The 21,041-nt window shown below is 38.7% G+C and overlaps 1 protein-coding gene across 1 annotated transcript; it reads left to right on the forward strand.

Annotated features, from left to right (window-relative positions):
- Positions 1 to 1,486: 1,486 nt before the first annotated feature.
- LOC122049060 ((S)-beta-bisabolene synthase-like) lies at positions 1,487 to 3,989 on the forward strand. Its single transcript, XM_042610546.1, has 7 exons — positions 1,487 to 1,644; positions 1,824 to 2,082; positions 2,181 to 2,553; positions 2,634 to 2,855; positions 2,944 to 3,079; positions 3,159 to 3,410; positions 3,549 to 3,989. The coding sequence occupies exons 1-7, from the start codon at positions 1,525 to 1,527 to the stop codon at positions 3,840 to 3,842; spliced, it is 1,656 nt and encodes a 551-aa protein (XP_042466480.1). The 5' UTR covers positions 1,487 to 1,524; the 3' UTR covers positions 3,843 to 3,989.
- The last annotated feature ends 17,052 nt before the right edge of the window (positions 3,990 to 21,041 follow it).

Genomic DNA, 21,041 nt, shown 5'->3' on the forward strand with positions numbered 1-21,041 from the left:
AAAAAGTGGTCCAAGAGATTTGCTCTAATTTATGGGAGCAAAAGTGAAACCGGGTCTTTTAGAGCGGTACATAGGGGTATAAATAAATCAAGTCGCTAATGAGCTATTCGAAACTCGATTCGATAAAAGTTCGTTTGAATTCGTTTAATGAAACTTATTAAGATAATCAAATCAAGCTCAAGATTCATAATACTCGGCTCGTTAACTCGTGAATATGTTCGTTAGTAAGCTCATGAATCAACTTTTAAATAAAAAAAATAATAGTTTTGATATTGAATTTATAAATTTTACACTTTACTTATGAAAATATAGATAAATATATTAAATTTATTTATTAGAATAAAATAAATTTTAATAAGAATATTATAATTTTCTTTAAATATATAATTAAAATTTTAATAAATATTTAAATTTATAATTTATATTTATTAAGTTAGTTTAGGTTCGAAAAAGAGCTCGAATAAGCTCGTGAGTCATGAATATATTCGTTAAATAAAGCTCGATTTCGGGTCGATTATAAATGAGTCAAACTCAAACATTCAAGAGTTTGACTCGATTTAACTCGATTATACCCTTAGTGGCTCATATTATGTGAAATTGAATAAATTATAGAGTCATTTGCTCTAATTATTCAATAATGAGTTAGGGTAAAGAGAGATACAATGATGATAAAATATAATAAATGTGTTATGCACTCTGGTGTGATGGTAAATAGTAGATGGATTCCTAAGAATAGGAGGACTCAAATCTAGTACATTGTATTATATTTAAAAAGTTCAAATTATTTATGATGTTGGATCGTTTGTTAAAATTATCTATATTTTTAATTTAATCTAGTGGTTGATGAGAGATCTTCGTAGGATTTGAAAATCATTTCATTATTAAGAAGAGTAGAATACATCAATTATCAAACAAAACAAAATAAAATAAAATAAATAATTGAGAAAAAAGACACGAATATAATTGTGGTGAATAATCTTTTAGCAGTGTGAACATGCACCTCAGGATATATCAATTATCAAAATAAAATAAGATGACCTCCGAACGACCTCCGATCGTCTGTTCTAAACTAAACTATAACTTAGTAGGGACAGTGGACTCATAAAAAGATCACAACTAATTATGATTGGATTACAGTCATGATTCAATCGTAAATATGAGTAGTCCATTACATGGATCACAAAAAGTGATTTAAGAGATCTTACCTCCCATAAATAAACAATAGATAAATTCGTTTAATTTTTAGTACAATGGTAGATTTCACGGTCACCTTAAAAAATAAAAAATAAAAAAAATAACGCATGTGTTAAATATGTTTAGAGCTAGCGTATACCTTCATAAAAAAACAAAATAGGAGTATTTATTTTATAGTTATAAAATAAAGAATAGCTCCCCTTGTTTACTTCCTTCTGACTAGTCATTTTATAAAATTCAATTTTTATTGGAATTTAAGGCCAGAAATCATCTATAAAATCAGGCCAACATGCAGACGGCTCTTCAGGCTTTTCAAAATCATATTCAGTCATGGAGCTTGTTGATACTCCATCAGTCAAGGTTTTCGAAGACGTGGTTGTTGCTCGCCAGGTTGCAGGCTTCGATCCCAGCTTTTGGGGTGACTATTTTATTACAAATCAGAAATCACAGGTATGTATACCCATCAGTACTTAGCTTGTTCGTATCGTTTCAATGCTTTGGATGATGCATCATTCAGAAAACATAGCATATTAATTAGTATTGCATTGCAGTAATTGATCAATATATACATAATTTACTATATATATAGTTAATATATATATCAATTTTCCCCTGCATCCATGATGTAGTCTGAGGCATGGATGAACGAAAGAGCTGAAGAGCTCAAGAATGAAGTAAGGAGCATGTTCCAAAACGTGTCGACAGGCGTCCTACAAACCATGAATCTAATTGATACAATTCAACTTCTTGGACTTGATTACAATTTCATGGAGGAAATAGACAGAGCTTTAGACCATCTCAAGGATGTTGACATGAGCAAATACGGGCTCTATGAGGTTGCTCTTCATTTTCGACTGCTTAGACAAAAAGGATTCAACATTTCTTCAGGTATTTAATCAATGTTCCATTCTTATATATTTAAAGACCTAGCTAGATGATTATTTATATATTTAGTGCATAATATATACATATTGTTTAATTTGCAGATGTATTTAAAAAGTACAAGGATAAGGAGGGAAAATTTATGGAAGAACTAAAAGATGATGCTAAGGGACTCCTGAGCTTATATAATGCGGCTTACTTTGGAACTAAAAAAGAGACTATACTCGACGAAGCCATTTCTTTTACTAAGGACAACCTTACATCTTTGTTAAAAGATCTAAATCCTACATTTGCAAAACTAGTGTCTCTCACTCTCAAGACACCTATTCAACGAAACATGAAACGGCTTTTCACAAGAAGCTACATCTCTATTTACCAAGATGAACCGACTCGAAATGAAACCATACTTGAGCTTGCAAAGTTGGACTTCAACATGTTACAATGTCTCCACCAGGAGGAGCTCAGGAAAGCATGCATGTAAGCTTGTCGTACGAGAGTCAAATATTTTCATGCACGTTTAGTTTGATAATTTTATGAGGCACCTTATTGACATGCAGGTGGTGGAAGAAGTTGAATTTAGACATTATGCATCTAAATTTAATTCGAGATCGAGTGGTGGAATCTTACTGTTGGTCGATGGTGATACGTCATGAACCCAGTTGTTCTCGTGCTCGACTGATAGCCACTAAGCTACTTATGTTAATTACTGTCTTGGACGACATCTACGATAGCTACAGCACACTAGAAGAGAGTCTACTACTTACAGATGCAATCCAAAGGCATATTGACATCTATTGTGAACCGTAACTACTACAATGAAATCACGTTTTAATTTTTTTAAGATTAGCCAATTTTTAATTCATGCAGGTGGAGCCCTGATGCAGTAGATGAACTACCAGAGTATACGAGGGATTTCTTTCTCAAGATGTTGAGCATTTTTCAAGAATTAGAAAATGAACTTGCACCGGCGGAGAAGTTTCGAATATTGTACCTCAAGGAACAAGTATGTCGACTATGCTTCCCGGATGCATTTATTTTCACACGGGTCTTATTATGATCTGTTAATTATACTATATGTGCAGTGGAAAATTCTAGCACAATATGACATCAAGGAATGCAAATGGAGGGATGACAATTATGTGCCCAAGTTAGAAGAGCACGTGCGTGTTTCAATCAAAACTGTGGGATATGCATGCTTTTATTGCGCATTTTTGAGTGGCCTGGAGGAGGCAGTGGCCACAAAGGATGCATTTGAATGGTTCGCAAGCTTTCCTAAGATCATAGAAGCTGGTGCAACAATTGTTCGTATCACTAATGACATAGCTTCAATGGAGGTACATAATAAAGTAGCCACATAACTTTGATATCGATTTTTATTGTTTTGTGAATTCATAATCCCAAAAGGAAATCTAGAACATATGCAAGTTCGTATATGGAATTGATATTATTTTATTTTATTTTTTTGGATGAAGCGAGAACAAAAGAGGGCACATGTTGCCTCAACGGTAGATTGCTATATGAAGGAATATGGAACATCAAAAGATGTTGCATGCGAGAAGCTACTAGGCTTTGTTGAAGATGCATGGAAGACTATCAACGAGGAGCTCCTTACTGAAACTGAATTGTCAAGGGAAGTAATTGAACTATCACTCCACTCTTCGCGATCTACAGAATTGATATACAAACATGTCGACGCATTCACAGAACCTAATACCACGATGAAGGAAAATATCTTTTCTCTACTTGTTCATCCTATCCCTATTTGATGACAGTAGTTGCTGCAGATCATGTACTATTTGATATCTTATGCTATTGTGTGCTTAAGTTATTATAAATAAAAGGGGGAGAAAGAGAAATTAGGTCTTGTTATTGTTGAAGCCATATAAGCTTATATGTACAAGTTGTACGCAATGTCAAATTATGATAATATTAATTATGGTATGCAATCTTAGAATTATGGTTACAATAAGAATTATGATAATTACATACCTAATATGAATTGTATGCTACACTATTTATTGGAATCAATATTAAATTTTATCACAACTCCTATTTTTGTTATCATTATTACTCCTTGCAAACTCAATGAACTATATGTGATGGACGATTGAGTTTGGTTGCTAACAAGAAATCATTGTCTTATTATTATTGGTGTGGTAAAATTATCCACAATCTCATCGTACATAGAAATATAGAAAATAAGTTGTTGTCAATCAATAGTAGAATTTTGTTGATATACTTCATATATTCAACGAAGTAATAAATAAATAAATAGATAAATATTGAACTACACGCATGTGAAGTAAAAGAGCCTTTTATTACTTCGTCTTAAAAAAGAGGTTGTATCCAATAAAAAGCAAAGCCTTTGGCCGATCTAAAATTGGACTGATTCTCTTTTATTTTATCGGTTTTGTAAAAAGTATCAAAGTATTTGATCATATATGACTTCAAAGGTTATATTGATTGAAAAAGTAAGTAATTTATACGACTTCACAATTTTTGTATTATGGTATAGTTAGTAATTACCCTTAACTTCATTTTGTTTCATAAAATAGTGAAGTAAAAAAATATTTTTCTCTTCACCAAAATTGAACAAATATACCATAAATATTTACAAAATTAAAAATGAAATTCAACTTGCATTGACCTAAATAAAGTGCTAAAACCAAAATAAAATCTACAAATTCAAATTTGAGATATGTTTAACCAACTTTAGACATGTTTAACCTTAATACATGTTTGACCAACTTCACCCAAAAATATATCCATAAATATCTAAAACAATCCAAAAACTTATATCACAATGTTTAGACACCCACGTAGGAATAGACGAATTTGCTCTAATAATTTTGTACTTCAACATATTGAGAGTGATTGTAATACTGGTTCTTGATTGATGTCGCAAACTAAAATATAAAAAGTACAATGTTAATTGTTAGTGCAATCAATCTCAGGTAAATGTTGACCAAGTTGACTCGAGTTTGACTTTTGATGTTTAATCAATATGTTAGTAACATGTTAAGTAGGTCAAGGTTGACTGGATACTTGACAATGCCAGCAGTTCAACAAGGAGTTGACACAAAAAGAGTTGAATAGGTCAAGGTTGACCACATACTTGATGCTAGATATCAGAAAATAGTTTTACAAGTTTTGTGGATTAATCTGATACCAATATCTTTTGGTATCAGAGCCAAGTTTACGATGCTTGTTGTCGTATTCTGGATTTTTGAGTTAATCTGATATCAATTCTTTTGGTATCAGAGCCCAATTTTTGCGAGTCACTCTGGGTATTTTCGGATTTGTATGGATTTCCATCGATTTTTCTCGTTTTGGAGTTCCGAGGTCATAAATGGGGGATGGACAACAACGGAACATCTCTAGATGACAGATAGATAAAATATTAATTTTTATAATTTTAATACATGTAGTAATATCTGGGACATAACTTAACAGATATGAGGTGAAATGCATGTGTTTTCATGCCGAGACATGGTGCAGGACGACCACGTAAGAGGACGTTGGAATCCCTGGCAGTAGAGTCGCCAGAGATGTCTATTGGGGTTGAGCCTGTCGGTCAGGGATAGACTCTTTATGGTGCTGCGGGTGCGTCGGGCTCCCAGACCTCGATGACTTCTTTAGAGGTACCTACCTCGGCTGTACCACCAGCGGTACCACCGGCATACCAGACACCTACACCAGTCGTGCCTACTGCGTACTCGACACCACCGCCACCAGTGCCTACAACGTACCCGGCACCACCGACACCAGTGCCCACTCCACACCCGGCACCCGCACGAGCAGTAGCAGTTGCTCCATATTCGGTACCACTACCTACCATATATCCAGCCGCGCCCACCTATATTGACCCTGCAGTGCCACCAGCGACACCTACCCCAGCTTATGCAACAGCACCGGGGATACCTCCCTCGACCTATTTGGCGGTACCACCTATAGTACCAACTCCAGTGGTTCCGCCAGTTCCCGCAGCAGTCGCTACTCACCTTACTGTTATAGTTGCGGCATGAGCTCGGATCCCAGCTTTGGCACAGTCGATGAAAAGTCGATTCACACTATTCTGCGGAGAGACCAATCCGAGTGTGGCTCAGTCCTGGATAGAGACTATGGAGCGTACCTTCTTCTATATGGTTTGCTCCGAGTGGGAGAAAGTAGAGATGACTACTTTCCATTTACGGGACGAGACCAATATCTGGTGGGATACACAGCGCTCCATCTTAGGCAAGCAGAACATCACCTGGGCGAGATTTAAGGAGGCTTTTGAGAGCCGGTACTTTCCACGGTCATATCAAATGACACGCCATCAGGATTTTCTTAATCTTTGGTAGAGCAATCACACCGTGATGGAGTATAATGCTGAATTCAATCTGTTGGCCAGATTTTGTCCAGAATTAGTTGCTGAGTATAGATCTCGTATGCTTCAGTTTATCCAGGGACTGGATAGACATCTGCAAGTAAAGCTTGCCAGTGTTGGGAATTCGTCTTACATAGAGTCATTGGACAGAGCTCTTATGATTGAGTCAGTTCACCAGAGAGCGTATCTGGACAAGAAAAGGAAGCAGACTGATCGGACATCAGGACAGATTCAGCCACCACAGGTTACCGAACAACAGCAAAGTGGTCACAGTCGGCCAGGTCAGGGTACTTCTGGTGCATTTGGTCGGCCTCAGAAGTCAGGACAATCTTCATCAGGACATTTCCGGTCTCCTTAGCAGAACTGGAAACAGTCCGCCAGCGACATTCACTGCACTAGATGTGGGTCCAGAGACCACATCACCTCAGCCTGCTCCTTGAGATAGTCAGTTTGCTATTACTGCAAATAGCCTGGGCACCTGAGCCGAGATTGTTCGCTGAAGGCTCAGCATATGACTTTCGGAGTGTCTGGTAATGGAGGACAGCCCAGTCAGACAGGGACTCGGTGAGGAGGGCAGAGAGCCAAATCTTTGCATTGTTGTTGACATTCCGCAAGTGTACGGAAATGTCGTAAGTAATAAAGAAAGATATCGTATCCACAGGGACTGGTATAACCACCAAAGATATTTCAACACGAATTAGCTAAACAACTAATCAATTGGTTTTTAAGAACTAAGTGCAACTATGTAAAACATAGAAATAAAAGAATACGGGCTTTGATAAAAGGATGTTCTAGGAGTTTTGGTTTCTTTGTAATATAATTCAATGTAAATGATCTACCAAATCTTATTCCTCAATTGCCCATCATTTGAAGAAGGTTGCCGGTTCCCTCTTGCAATAGACAACCGACCTAGGACTGTAATCTATATCTAAATGTGATCAATTAAGAATGAATCCTATGATGTCCTTACACGGGTTTGCCTGTCACATGCGTCCCTCGGATAATCAATATAAGAATTCATTGCTTCTTGATATGGGTTAGGTTTGATCACTTCTTAATCTCATCAAGATACAAAAGATTAATGCACATAATCTATCCTACCCCCATGAATGACCTTATTTTACCTTCAAGATTATCCCTCAATCGTCCTTACACGGGCATGTCTGTCACGTACGTCCCTCGGAAAATCTAATGAGGAATTACCTCTACAAGATCCACAAGATATTCAAACATTCAATTAAGAATGGGAATTAGGTCCAAATCACAATAATCCACACAAGATCGAATAGATAAAAACAGGGTAAAATCATAGAAATAGAAAATTGACAAATCTACAAGAGTTTTACATCAAATCATCTTATAAATACTCCCTCTATCCTAGAACAAAGAGATCTAATCCATAAAACAAGGAAAGAAATCCGAAGAGACAAAGATTACAAGCATTCTTGATCCCAAATCCAAGAAGAGAAAGGAAGAAAGAAAAGCTTATCTACGATGAAAAATAGTCTTCGGATCCAATCCTCGGTTCCGGAGTCGAAACGTTGAAGAACTACCCTTAGATCGCTGGAAAATCCCTCCAAGAAGGAGAGGAATCACCCAAAATCTCCTTTCTCCCAAAGGGGAGAAGATCCCCCTTCGAATCATGAAGAAAGCCTTATATAGAGGAGAGGTTTGGGTGCCACACGACCCCGAGACACGGTCGTGTGAAGCTCACACGGCCTGTTCCATTCTCCTCTCTGCCCAACTCACACGACCGTGTGTTGTACATGGCCGTGGCATGCTTTGCCACTGCTTCCATTGCACGGCCGTGTAGATCTACACGGCCTATGCTGCCTCTAGTTCTGGACCTCCTGCACGTCCGTGTCTGAGACACGACCAGGGCTTCCTTAGCCTCTGGAAATGTTACATGGCCGTGTAGATCTACACGACCGTGTACTGCTTTGGCTCTGGAGGGCTTACACTGTCGTGTCTGAGATACGGCCATGATCACTCTAGCTTCAAAACTTGGCACGACAGTGTGATGCACACATTGGCGTGGCCACTCCCTTCACTGCTGGAGCGACACGGGTGATGATCTCCACACGGCCTGGGCAACTCTCCATGTTAGGGTCGTGTGGTATACAGGGATGATGCCTTCCTCCTTCGTTCAATCTTCAATTCTTCTCTAAAATTGACTCCTACGTACAGAAAATGCACAAAAGCAGATCTTCGAACAAAAAGAGTATATATGCTAAAAGTAAAGCTAGAAGTATAAAAATGCATAGATAAAGCATGCTTAAAATATGTGAATGTGCGTCAAAACATGCTAAACAAGTGTATACAATCTAGGTACATCAATTGTCAGCAGAGGATAGCTCCCCCTGCAACAGCTGCATATGACATGCATGGACAGGAGCACTCCAGTGCCCTTATGGTATCACAGAGTTCTGTTATGATACCTCAGTATCAGCTGCAACCTCAGCCACTGGTGCAGTATCAGCTGTAGCCCCAGCCACTGGTTCAGTACTAGTCATAACCTCAGTCCCTAGTCCAGTATCAGTCGCAACCCACATATCCATCACTGGCTCAGTACCTGGCACCGTCATAGTGGTAGACTCAGACTCAGGCGCACCAGCCTTTGGCAGCACTACCACCTCCACCACCGCTAGAGACTGGACGTATTCATGCGGTTACCAGAGAGGATGTGCAGCGGGCCGATGGTTCTGTTTTTCGCGGTATGATTTTACTTTATGCATTATCCGCTGATATGCTGATAGATACTAGTAGCTCGCATGCCTTTATTTTCTGTGCCTTTATGAGGGACATAGGTAGACTACATACTCTTAGACCACATCGACTGATCCTCTCCCTACCGTCTTGTGATACATTGGATGCCACTCAGGAGGTCAGAGGTTGCCCGTTAGACTTTGTCAACATGATACTCATGGTTGATTTATTAGTATTGGAAATGGTCGAGTTTGACATTATTCTTGGTTGACAAAGTCTAAGACTGTTTGCATATCATGCCATGGTTGATTGCCAGACGAGGGTGGTCACGTTCTGACCTCCGAACCAACCCTCCTGGGATTTCACTGGCATCAGAGACAACGACATATTGATCATTTCAACGATTCAGGCTCAGAACCTGCTGTCACATGGCTGTCAGGGATTTCTTTTGTCTTTGATTAATATTGACGACAGTAGTAATTCTTAGCTATCAGACGTTCTAGTGGTCCGAGAGTATCCATATGTATTTCTAAATGAGCTACCAGGCTTGCCTCCTCAAAGGCAAGTGGAGTTTGATATTGAGCTGATTCCGGGGACCGTGCCGACATCGAAAGCTCTTTACCGTATGACACCGAAAGAGTTGGATGACCTAAAGGTCAAACTCTAGGAGTTATTGGACACTGGATTTATTTGCCCTAGTGTTTCTCCATGGGGTTCTCCGGTATTATTTGTTAAGAAAACGGATGGTACTCTGAGGTTGTGCATCAATTATAGATAGCTGAATGCAGTGACCGTCAGGAATAAGTACCCCTTATCACGAATCGAGGATTTGTTTGATCATCTTAGAGGTACATCAGTATATTCTAAGATTGTTCTGTGGTCCGGATATCATTAGTTGAGAGTTAAAGAATTTCATATTCAGAAGATAGCATTCCGTACCAGATACGAACATTATGATTTTTTAGTAATGCCATTTGGGCTTACCAATGCTCTAGTGGTGTTTATGGATTTGATGAACCACATCTTTCTGGAGTATCTAGATCAGTTCGTTGTCATCTTCATCGATGACATTTTGATCTACTCGCCTTCTGAGGAGGAGCATGCCCAACATCTTCGCATAGTCTTGGAGACTCTTCGACGACATCATCTATACGCGAAGTTCAACAAGTGTTCTTTCTGACTACCCTCAGTTGGTTTTTTAGGACACGTGATGTCTAGCTGAGGTATTTCAATAGACCCTCAGAAGATCGAGGTTGTCACCAGCTGGGAGGAGCCGAAATTAGTTCAGGAGATCCGCAGTTTCCTGGGACTGGCTGGATATTACAGACAGTTCATCGAGGGTTTCTCTCGCATTGCTATGTCACTGACACTCCTGACCAGGAAAAGCGTGAAATTCACTTGGTCAGAAGCCTGCGAGACCAGTTTTCAGGAACTGAAGTGGAGATTAGTGTCAGCACTAGTTTTGGTTTTGCCTTCTGGAGAGGACAGATTCGTACTCTACACTGACGCGTCTCTTTAGGGTTTGGGCATTGTTCTGACGCAGCACGGCAGGGTAGTCTCTTATGCTTCTCGTCAGTTGAAGGAGCATGAGAAGAACTACCCAGTACATGATTTGAAGCTAGCCGCCATAATATTTGCTTTAAAGATTTGGCGGCATCACCTTTATGGTATTACATTTAAGATTCTCACTGATCATAAGAGTCTCAAATATCTTTTTACTTAGAAGGAACTTAATCTCTGACAGAGGAGATAGATGGAGTTCCTAAAGGATTACAATTGTACCATTAGCTAACACCCAGGGAAAGCTAATGTGGCTGCCGATGTACTTAGCCAGAAGTCCAGAGGGACTTTAGCTTGCCACCGAGTTGTGGTCACGGACTTGATTCAGGGTTTCACCGAGTCAGGCCTTAAGGAGCAAGGATAGAAAGAGCAGGGTATTCTAGTTACCATGTCGATCAGGATGAGGATCCGAGAGGCCCAGGCCGGTGATCAGCGCTTATAGTCCATTGGCATCCAGATAGCTTCCAGGCAGCAGACAGAGTTCACCTGAGATGACAAGGGCATTATTTATTTTCGAGGTTGATTATGCGTACCTCCATCTCACTCGGTCTTGGAGGAGCTACTTCAGGAGGCACATCACTCTCGATTTGCTATCCACCCAGGCAGGACCTGCATGTATCGAGACTTGAGACATTCCTATTGGTGGAACGACATGAAGAAAGACATCGTAAAATTTGTAGCTAGATGTCTTATCTGTCAGCAGGTGAAGGCTGAGCACTAGAGACCTACCGGATTACTTCAGAGGATTCCTATCCCGGAGTGGAAATGGGAGCATATTACCATGGCCTTTGTGATGGGATTGCCTAGGACATGACGACGCCATGACGCGATTTGGGTAGTCGTTAAACAATTAACCAAATCCATACACTTCTTGGCGATTTAGAAGATAGATTCTCTGGATCGATTGGCAGAGTTGTATTACCGAGAGGTCATCAGATTACATAGTGCTCCATTGAGCATTATATCGGCTAGAGACCCATACGGTTCAAGTCCTAGTTCTGGCAGGTCTGAAGAATGCCTTGGGCACATAGCTCCAATTCAATACAGCCTTCAATCTGCAGACAGATGGACAGTTAGAGCGAGCCATCCAGACATTAGAGGATCTGTTGAGGTCTTGCGTTTTGGATTTCGGAGGAAGCTCGGAGGATCACCTGCCATTGGTAGAGTTTGCCTACAACAATAGCTATCATTCGGCTATCCAGATGGCACCGTTTGAAACATTGTATGGTAGACCTTGTTGGACACCCATCCTCTGGGAGGAGGTTGGGGAGGCTCAGCTGCTAGGACTGCAGAGAGCTCAGCAGGAGGCAGAGTTGGTCTCCACTATTAGACCGAGGATGTCTGAGGTGCAGGACCGCCAGAAGAGTAATACTGATTGAAGACGTAGACCCCTGGAGTTCTCTACTGGCGACCATGTATTCTTGAGAGTCTCACCCACGAAAGGGGTGAAGAGATTTGGCCTCCGAAGTAAGCTAGCTCCATGATATATTGGGTCTTTCCAGACCTTGGAGAGGATTGGAGCAGTAGCTTATCCTTTGGTGCTACCACGGGCTCTGGCAGGCATTCATGATATATTCCATGTGTCTATGCTGAGGAGATACGTAGCCGACCCAGCACATGTAGTGTCAGGTATACCAGTTCCCATTCTCCCTGATGTTACCTACGAGAGGTTCCGATACAGATTCTGGACCACAAAGAGCGTCAGTTACAAAACAAAACTATCCGATTGGTTAAAGTCGGATGGCAGCATCATTCCGACGAGGAGGCTACATGGGAGCTCGAGGATACGATCCGAGCTCGATACCCCCATCTGTTTACCTGAGGTATATGAGTTAGATTTTCGTTCAATATTTATATCTATTGTTAGTACTTGTTGATGGAAAATAACAAAATTTGGGGATCAAATTTTTATTAGTGGGGGAGAATATAAAATACGGTACGCCAAATATTAATTAAATAATAAGGTTAAATAGAGGAATAACCTTAAAGGATTTTTTCAGAATTTTTAGAAATTTTCTGAGAATTTTTTGGAGGTTGTATGGTGTAGGTTACGGGGATAAATATTGGGGGTAGGGGAAAGCCTGTTTAAGCTACCCCATTTATACGAGGAAAAGTTTAATTTTTCCTTTTTCTTTTTCTCTCCTTGCATGCCCTAGCTGACACCGTCTCCCCTCCCGATTCTTCTCTTCCTCTTCCTTGCCTCTGCCTGATCCTCTTCTTTGATTCCTCTCTGTCCCGTGCCGTAGTCAACCCGACGCTGACCTCCTCTTAGTTTTCCTCAACCGACGCCGTCTCGTCTCCTCTCCTCCCCGACAACACCACACGATCACCTGCCGGTTCCCTTCCTCACGTCTCCATCGTCTCCGACATCTGAGTGCCACCCGAGCCTTCGCCCCTTCCTCCCGATCTTGCCAGAAGCCGAGCACCTCCCCTCTGCCTAGCGCCGGTACCCTAGCTCCCAATCCGCCGCCCCTTTCCTTCTTAGTCTGATCCTGCTCGTCACCGTCTCTCTCTACTCCTTTCCTCGGGTTGGTTTCAGATAGGAGCTAGCAGCCGAGGCCCTCTTCCCGATCCAAGCTGCCATCTTCAATCTGACGACGACAGTAGGTCATGGATTCTACCAGCGGGCAGATTAGAGACATCATCAGCAAAGATCCACTACCAATTCTTAGAGTGGAAGGGGCGGTCGACATAGAATTGGTTCCGATGATCCAGTTTCGACGGTGAACCCCTCGGGTCGTATTCCACTAGTGGTGACTTGGATTGGGGTTGAGGTAAGGTGTACAGATTGTTCTGGATTAGGTTGTTGTTGTTGGCTATGATGATTTCTAGAGTTCCGTTTTTGATCTGGATAGTGAAATGCAGGGTGTTTCTTGGTTTTCAGCAACTACCCCTATTCCGGCAGTAACTACCTGTTGTGGATCAATAGGAGTGGTTTGGTGAATTGAGGTAAGATGTAGAGAAATTGTTTCTCTTGTTGTAGCTTACACAGATTTGAACTGGGAAAGGTTAGGAATGAATTGTACTAGAATTTACTTAAGTTTAGGTTGATTAAGTATAGATTTAAATCTAAATGGAATAATTAGGGTTAAGGAAACTAACCCTAGTTAATCGTTGAGTTATATTTAATTAGGGTTAAAATGTTGGATCTAATCTAAACTTCGGGTTAGATTCGATTTATTTAATTAACCGAGATTAACGAATAAAATTAGGGGTTCCTAGTTAATAAGAATTTTGATTAAGCTATTGGATATCTACGAGCATGGCTTAATTATATGTATGTTGTTATAGGACTTTGATTTGAGACGAGCGTCTCGACGTGGGGTCTATTTCGGAGATGATCTCCACTTTTTGAGACGGGTACCTTGATTTATCTCTTTTGATAATGTCATGTTGATATGATTAGTAGGTTATAGCCTCTAGTAATAATTATGTTCATCTTTTCTTTGGTATGTCACTACATAATACCTGTTGCATGCTTTTATCTATTCTACATTTATGTTTTATACCCTCGTGATTATTGCCATGATTATTTATGCTCATAGTGATAGTGACATACCATGCCTTATGATATACTGGACTAGACATTTAACATATCAGACATATGTATGTTAGGATGTATACTAAAAGCCTAGCTTTTTGTAAACATTTATTTTGAAATAAGATTCACATTGGTCAAATGTTTGCATATTGTAGTTGTCCATTTAATTTATATTGTATATAACATGGTGTGTGGTGTCACACAGAAGATCATGATATCAGTTCCTTATAAATTATAAAAAGTAGCTCATGACCAAAATGTAAAGGGATAAACCATTGGAATGGTTGTAGTGTAATTTGGTATTAGTTTATCTTGACTATAAAATTACACTAGTATATTGTGAGTATATTGAGTAGGACCATTTGAAGTTGTTTCCTTTTATATTGATTGCATAAAAGAACAAACCTCTGTTATTATGGATGTGCATCCTCTTAATCCTGATATAATAACAAGCACGTATACTTAGTATGTATTTCTTTGACTTATCAAAGGGTGAGATTTATCTTGTTAAATCAATAGGTCTGATAAGTTGAGAAATAATATTATTTATATGGTGTGTTGTTGATTATAGAAGGAAACTGTGTCTTAGTAATCTAGGTTGATAATGCCCCCAAGAGGAGCTCATAAGGATTGTCGTGTAAACCCTGCAGGTGGACTTAATCCGACAGGACAATGAGGTTGAGTGGTACTGCTCTTGGAGTTAGATATTAATTAAGTGAGTTATCAGTAACTCATTTAATTAGTGGACATACGATATCTTAAATACAAGAGATTAATGCACTCATGATAAGAAGGAGCCCATAATGTAATATGAGATTAGTGCGGTAGTTCAATAATAACTCTTTAGTGGTATGAGTTATTATTGATGAACTTGAGTTGAGTGTTCGGGGCGAATACAGGAAGCTCAAGCTCGTCGAGAGACCAAAACCAATTCCTCCTCTCGGTCCCTATTGTAGCATCTTATTTGAAGCCTTATATCCACCCAAAGCCCAGCTTCTTATCCAAGTTGTGGGTCAGCCAAGCCTTGCTTGGTACCCAAGCAAGGGGCCGACCAAGCTAATCTTGGAGCCGAAGCTAGGGCCGGCCAAGCCTTGCTTGGTGTCCAAGCAAGAGGCCGACCATTAAAAAAAGAAAAAGGAAGTTTTATTTTGTTTAAAATCTTTCCTTTATAGCTATCCATAAAAGGATTTAAAAGAGAGGTTTTAATTATAAAACTTTCCTTTTTTAGATCGGTCACAAAAGGAAATAAAAGGGAGTTTTTATTTTGTTAAAAACTTTCCTTTTATGATGCCATCCACATGGTTTTAAAAGAAAGTTTTAAATTTTAAAATTTTTCCTTTTATAACTTTCTACAAAGGATTAAAAGAGAGATTTGAAATCTTTCCTTATTTGTAGTTATCTATAATAAAGATTTTAATTTTAATAAAATTTCCCTTTTTTGTAAATATGATTTAAAAGGAGTTTTATTTTAAAAGCTTTTATTTTATAGATATCCATAAAAGGATTTAAAAGAGAGAGATTTTAATTTATAAAATATTCCTTTTATAGCTATCCACAAAAGGGATTTTAAAAGAGAGATTTTAATTTTTGTTTAAAATCTTTCCTTGTTTGTTGGACAAGAGGTGGCCGGCCATGTTAGGGAATAAAAGGAAGTTTTATTTATTTTTTTGTTATAAAACTTTCCTTTTTTGAATTCACCAAGGATTATAAAAGAGAGGTAGAGGGTGCCTTCACGAGACACACAACCTATTCTATTCCTCTTAGTTTTCCTTGGTGGCCGACCCTTTTCCTTTCTCTCTTCTCCTTTGTTTTCTTTGATTGTGGCCGGCGGCATTAAGTTTTGAAGATCCCTTGGTGGCCGGTTACTAGGAGGAGAAGAAGAAGAGAAAGGAGGCTCTCTTGTCTAGATATCTTTGGTGGCCGTAACTTGGAGGAAGAGAAGAAGACTTGGGTGGATTTCATCTTGGTAGATCGTCTCCCACATAATGTCTAAGAGGAGGAGAGGAATACAATAGAAGATTAAGAGATATTAATCTACAAAGAAAGGTATAACTAGTTGTTTTATTCCACATCATACTAGTTTGTTTTCTTTGTATGAATCATGAAATACCAACACAAGAGGCAATCAGTTTTATGTTTTGACTTTGTGTTTTTTATTTTTTGATCTTGTGATTCGATTGTTCTTAGTGGTTAAACCTAAGGTTACTATAAGAAGATTAAATATTGAATTTCATTGAAAGGCTTTGTCTAGGAAGTGGTGGATGATCCCATACCCAAGAAGGTCAAGTGCCTCGCCATGTTTAACCTGGAAGCCAATCTTTGAAATAAATATTTAGTCAACTTTGTAACATAGGTAGTACTTAGATTAATAATGTTAAGTTTCATTTGCAATCCAAGTCTAACTTCTAAGAATAGATAAGTTGAACTTGGAATCAATAATGTAAAGTTTCGTTTGCGATTCAAGTTTAACTTCTAAAGAACACAATATGTTGTTAGGAAAAGTTCTATGCTTGTACAAAATTTTTATACAGGGGGACTAGAATGGTATTTTGAGTATTAACCAATAATTGGTATCAGAGCTATGATACTGCCTCTGTGTATTTGGTTTTTAGTTTAATTATGCACTAGTCATACATAATTTAGGCATGATAATAGTAGGATGTGCAAATAGGTTAACTTTGTGGTTGCAGGCATCCTAGATCCAACTATTATGACCCTATTGTGTTTGTGTGCGATTGGACCCTCGGACATGTCGAGGGCATTTTTATGTGTGTGCATGATTGTAATTATTAAATACAGTAGGAGCTGCATTAGTTTTAGGATTTTACATTTTTTTTCGATCTAGATCACATGTACATTCCCTTGTGGAATATAAGATCGATAAATGTAAAATTTTATTTTTATCTCGGATCGTATCCTTGCGAGGCGTGGTGCTATTTGAGGACCAGAGGTGCAGCGGAAAAAGAAGCAAGATAGATGCGACAACTAGACCCGATGGCGGTGGCTAAAGATAGGAGCAGCTAGGGTTGGTGGCACATGGAGGACAACTATGGATAAAGACCATAATAGTTGGAAAATTATTTTTGCATTTTATGCAATGTGCTTGTTTGCATGTGTGTATGTGTGCATGTTAAAATTCCTCATTCTAAATAACTAAGTAGGAGAGGAATTAATTAAATTCCACGGTCTCCATTACTGGTTTGTAAGTGATGCAAACAAACTTGCGCGTTGGCTTTAAGTGCCTACCTCCATAACGGATGAGTTTATTTGCAGATCACTAGATCAAAATTTCTTTATGGATGATTATAGAAAATTATTTAGGTGCATGTGATCTTCTCCAATTGAAGGGGCACAATCCTATTTAATGGACTAAATATTAAGTAATGGTATACATTTAGGCACATTTAATAGTATCCTCCCCAACGGAGCCACTGCTATTATTTGTGTGACCGAAGTGAAACCAACTATTAATTTTATTTGTCATAAAGTAAGGATGAGAAGATAATAAAATTAATGGGTAAAACCTCCTCTTACAAATGTTTGAATTTGTATATGTCCACACTAACGTGGCATACAAAATTCACGGTGTTTTTGAGGTGTTGATGAATTTAAATGATATTGTTTGAGGAATCAATATTATTTTTAAATTCTAAAAGTTTTGACCAAAACTTATTTTGTGATTCTTAGAATGGCCTTCAACCCACTAGCTGTTATTCTGAAAGAGAACAAACTTACTAGTCCTAATTACATAGATTGGAAACGAAACCTGGACATTGTCCTAACTGCTGAAGGCTACAAGTTTATACTTTTAGAGGACTACCCTAATGTGCCTAATAGTGATTCTAGTGAAGAGGAGATTGAGTATCATAGAAAATGGGTTAAGGCAGATGAGATGGCGCGGTGTTACATTTTGGCTTCTATGTCAAATGTGCTGTAACATCAGCATCAGGTCATGCCCACTGCCTATGACATGATACACAATCTCAAGGAAATCTTCGGACATCATAATCGGGCTGCTAGGCAAGAGGCTATGAGAAACTTGATGACAACCACCATGTTTGAGGGGACACCCATAAGGGATCATATCCTCAAAATAATGGCTTACTTAAACGAGATACAAATCCTTGGAGCTGAAATCGATGGGGAAACCCAGGTCGATATTATTCTCCAAACGCTACCCAAAAATTTTTAGCAGTTCCGCCTAAACTACAATATGAACAAAAGGACATATTCGTTGGCAGAACTTCTGACAGAACTTCAAGCAACAAGACTATTTCGTCAAAGTTCTCAAATTCACTTTTTTAAAAATGTTTCTACTTCTAAGACGAAATGCAAGAAGAAGAAGAAAAAACAAGTTGGTTCGACAAAGAAAGTGAATCTATCTCTAGGTACAGGGCCGAAAGCAGGAGTGAAGAAGCCGAAGGGCAAGTGCTTCATATGCAAGCAGTTTGGACATTGGAAGGTAGACTGTCCTCGTAGGAAGGAGACCAATAAAGGTATATCTTATTTTCTAGTAGTTGAAACATGTTTGGCAGTGTTATTTACCGGTACCTGATGTGTAGATACAGGAGCCACTAATCATGTCTACAATTCATTGCAGGAGTTCCAGGAAACCCGACAACTATATGAAGGAGAGATAACTGTCTACATGGGCAATGCTACAAAAGTGGCGGCTGCTGTAGTGAGAGATGTTTACTTATCATTCGATAGAAATAAAACTTTGATTTTGAGAAATTATCTTTATGTACTTTGTTTTAGAAAGAATTTAATTTCAATTTCTAAACTATTTATAGATGGATATTCTGTTTCTTTTGATGACAAAGTGGTTGTCAAGAAAAATAGGATAATTATATGTTCTGGTACATTGGTTAGCAATTTGTATACTCTAAATCCAATAACTCCCATAATGCAACAAAAGAAAATTAATAACACATCTTCTAATTCTAATAAGAGAAAGGAACCTTCGAAAATAAACCAAACATATCTTTGGCATATAAGGCTTGGTCATATTAACTTGAGTAGGATTTAAAGGCTAATAGTCGATGGACTTTTGTGTTCATTAGTGGTGGAAAACTTTCCGATCTGTGAATCTTGTTTGGAAGGAAAAATGACCAAGAGACCTTTTAAGGCCAAGGGGTATATAGCCAAAGATGTGTTGAAATTGGTTCATTCTGATTTGTGTGGACCTATGACTATCCAGGAAAGAGGTGGTTTCGAATATTTTATCTCTTTTATAGATGATTATTCAAGATATGGGTACATTTACTTGATGCACCGCAAGTCTGAGTGCTTTGATAAGTTCAAAGAGTACAAGATTGATGTGGAGAAACGTCATAGTAAAAGTATCAAGACACTACGGTCTGATCGTGGTGATGAGTACCTCTTAGGAGAGTTTAGGAGTTACTTATCAGAGGTCGGGATTCAATCATAACTGTCAGCACCTGGTACACCCCAACAGAATGGTGTGGTAGAACGAAGGAATATGACTCTTATGAAAATGGTTAGATTGATGATGAGTTATTCAAAATTACCAAATTTATTTTGGGGATATGCTCTGGAAACGACAATGTATATTCTGAATATGGTACCTTCTAAGTCAGTACCCTCTACTCCCATAAATTTTGGAATGAGCGTAATCCTAGTCTAAAACATTTTCAGATTTGGGGTAGTCCAGCACATGTGCTGAAAGGAGACACTGACAAGTTGGAATCATGTACAGAAGTTCTCCTATTTGTGGGATATCCTAAGGGAACGAAAGGTGGTTTGTTTTATAGTCCTGAAGATCAAAAGGTCATTGTTAGCACTAATGCCCGTTTTTTAGAAGAGGACTACGTAATGGACCACAAACCCATGAGTAAAATTGTTCTTGAGGAAACAAGAGAGGATACGTCTAACTTAGTACCAACAGTACAAGATGTGATATCACAAGAAACTGTAACACGTCTCACAAATGATGCACAAATACAGACAGTGTCTCATCGTAATGGGAGGGTTGTTAGGAAACCTGAAAGATTCATGTTTTTGGGAGAGTCTGCGGACTTGATCCCTGGTGAACATGAACCTGATCCCCCGACATATGACGAAGCACTCTAAGATAAAGATGCAGTATCTTGGCAAAAATCAATGAACTCTGAAATCCATGTATTCTAATAAAGTCTGGGAGCTAGTAGAACCACCAAATGGTGTAAAAGCCATTGGATGTAAATGGGTCTACAAAAGAAAAAGAGGGACAGACGGGAAGGTGAAAACCTTCAAAGCAAGGCTTGTTTCAAAAGGGTATACTCAGAAAGAGGGAATCGATTATGAGGAAACCTTTTCGCCGGTAGCCATGCTTAAGTATATCCGGATTCTTTTATCTATTGCCGCTCATATGGATTATGAGATTTGGTAAATGGATGTCAAGACAGCTCCTTATGCTTCGGCTGTAGGAAGCCTAATGTATGCAATGCTATGTACGAGACCGGATATCTATTTTGCCGTGGGCATGGTTAGCAGATATCAAAGTAATCCAGGACAAGGATATTGGGCTACGGTAAAACATATATTAAAGTATCTGAGAAGGACTAGAGATTATATGTTGGTTTACCAGGCAGACGATTTACTTCCTGTGGGTTACACGAATTCAAACTTCCAATCAGATAGGGACAATAGTGTTAGAGTGTATACTAAAAGCCTAGCTTTTGTAAATATTTATTTTTGAATAAAAGAATCACATTGGTCAAATTTATACATTTATATGCTAAGTGTAGATTGTTCAATTAATTTATATTGTAGATAACATGGTGTGTG

This window comes from Zingiber officinale, chromosome 2B (genome assembly GCF_018446385.1).
Source record: "Zingiber officinale cultivar Zhangliang chromosome 2B, Zo_v1.1, whole genome shotgun sequence".
In the NCBI taxonomy this organism is placed as follows: domain Eukaryota; kingdom Viridiplantae; phylum Streptophyta; class Magnoliopsida; order Zingiberales; family Zingiberaceae; genus Zingiber; species Zingiber officinale.

What these genes read in the sequence shown, in the direction of transcription:
- LOC122049060 (XM_042610546.1), top strand. Translation starts at nt 1,525, where the DNA reads ATGGAGCTTGTTGATACTCCATCAGTCAAGGTTTTCGAAGACGTGGTT. An exon ending in AGGATTCAACATTTCTTCAG is followed by an intron (nt 2,083 to 2,180) that starts GTATTTAATCAA and finishes TTTAATTTGCAG; the next exon opens with ATGTATTTAAAAAGTACAAG. An exon ending in ATGACATAGCTTCAATGGAG is followed by an intron (nt 3,411 to 3,548) that starts GTACATAATAAA and finishes TTTTGGATGAAG; the next exon opens with CGAGAACAAAAGAGGGCACA.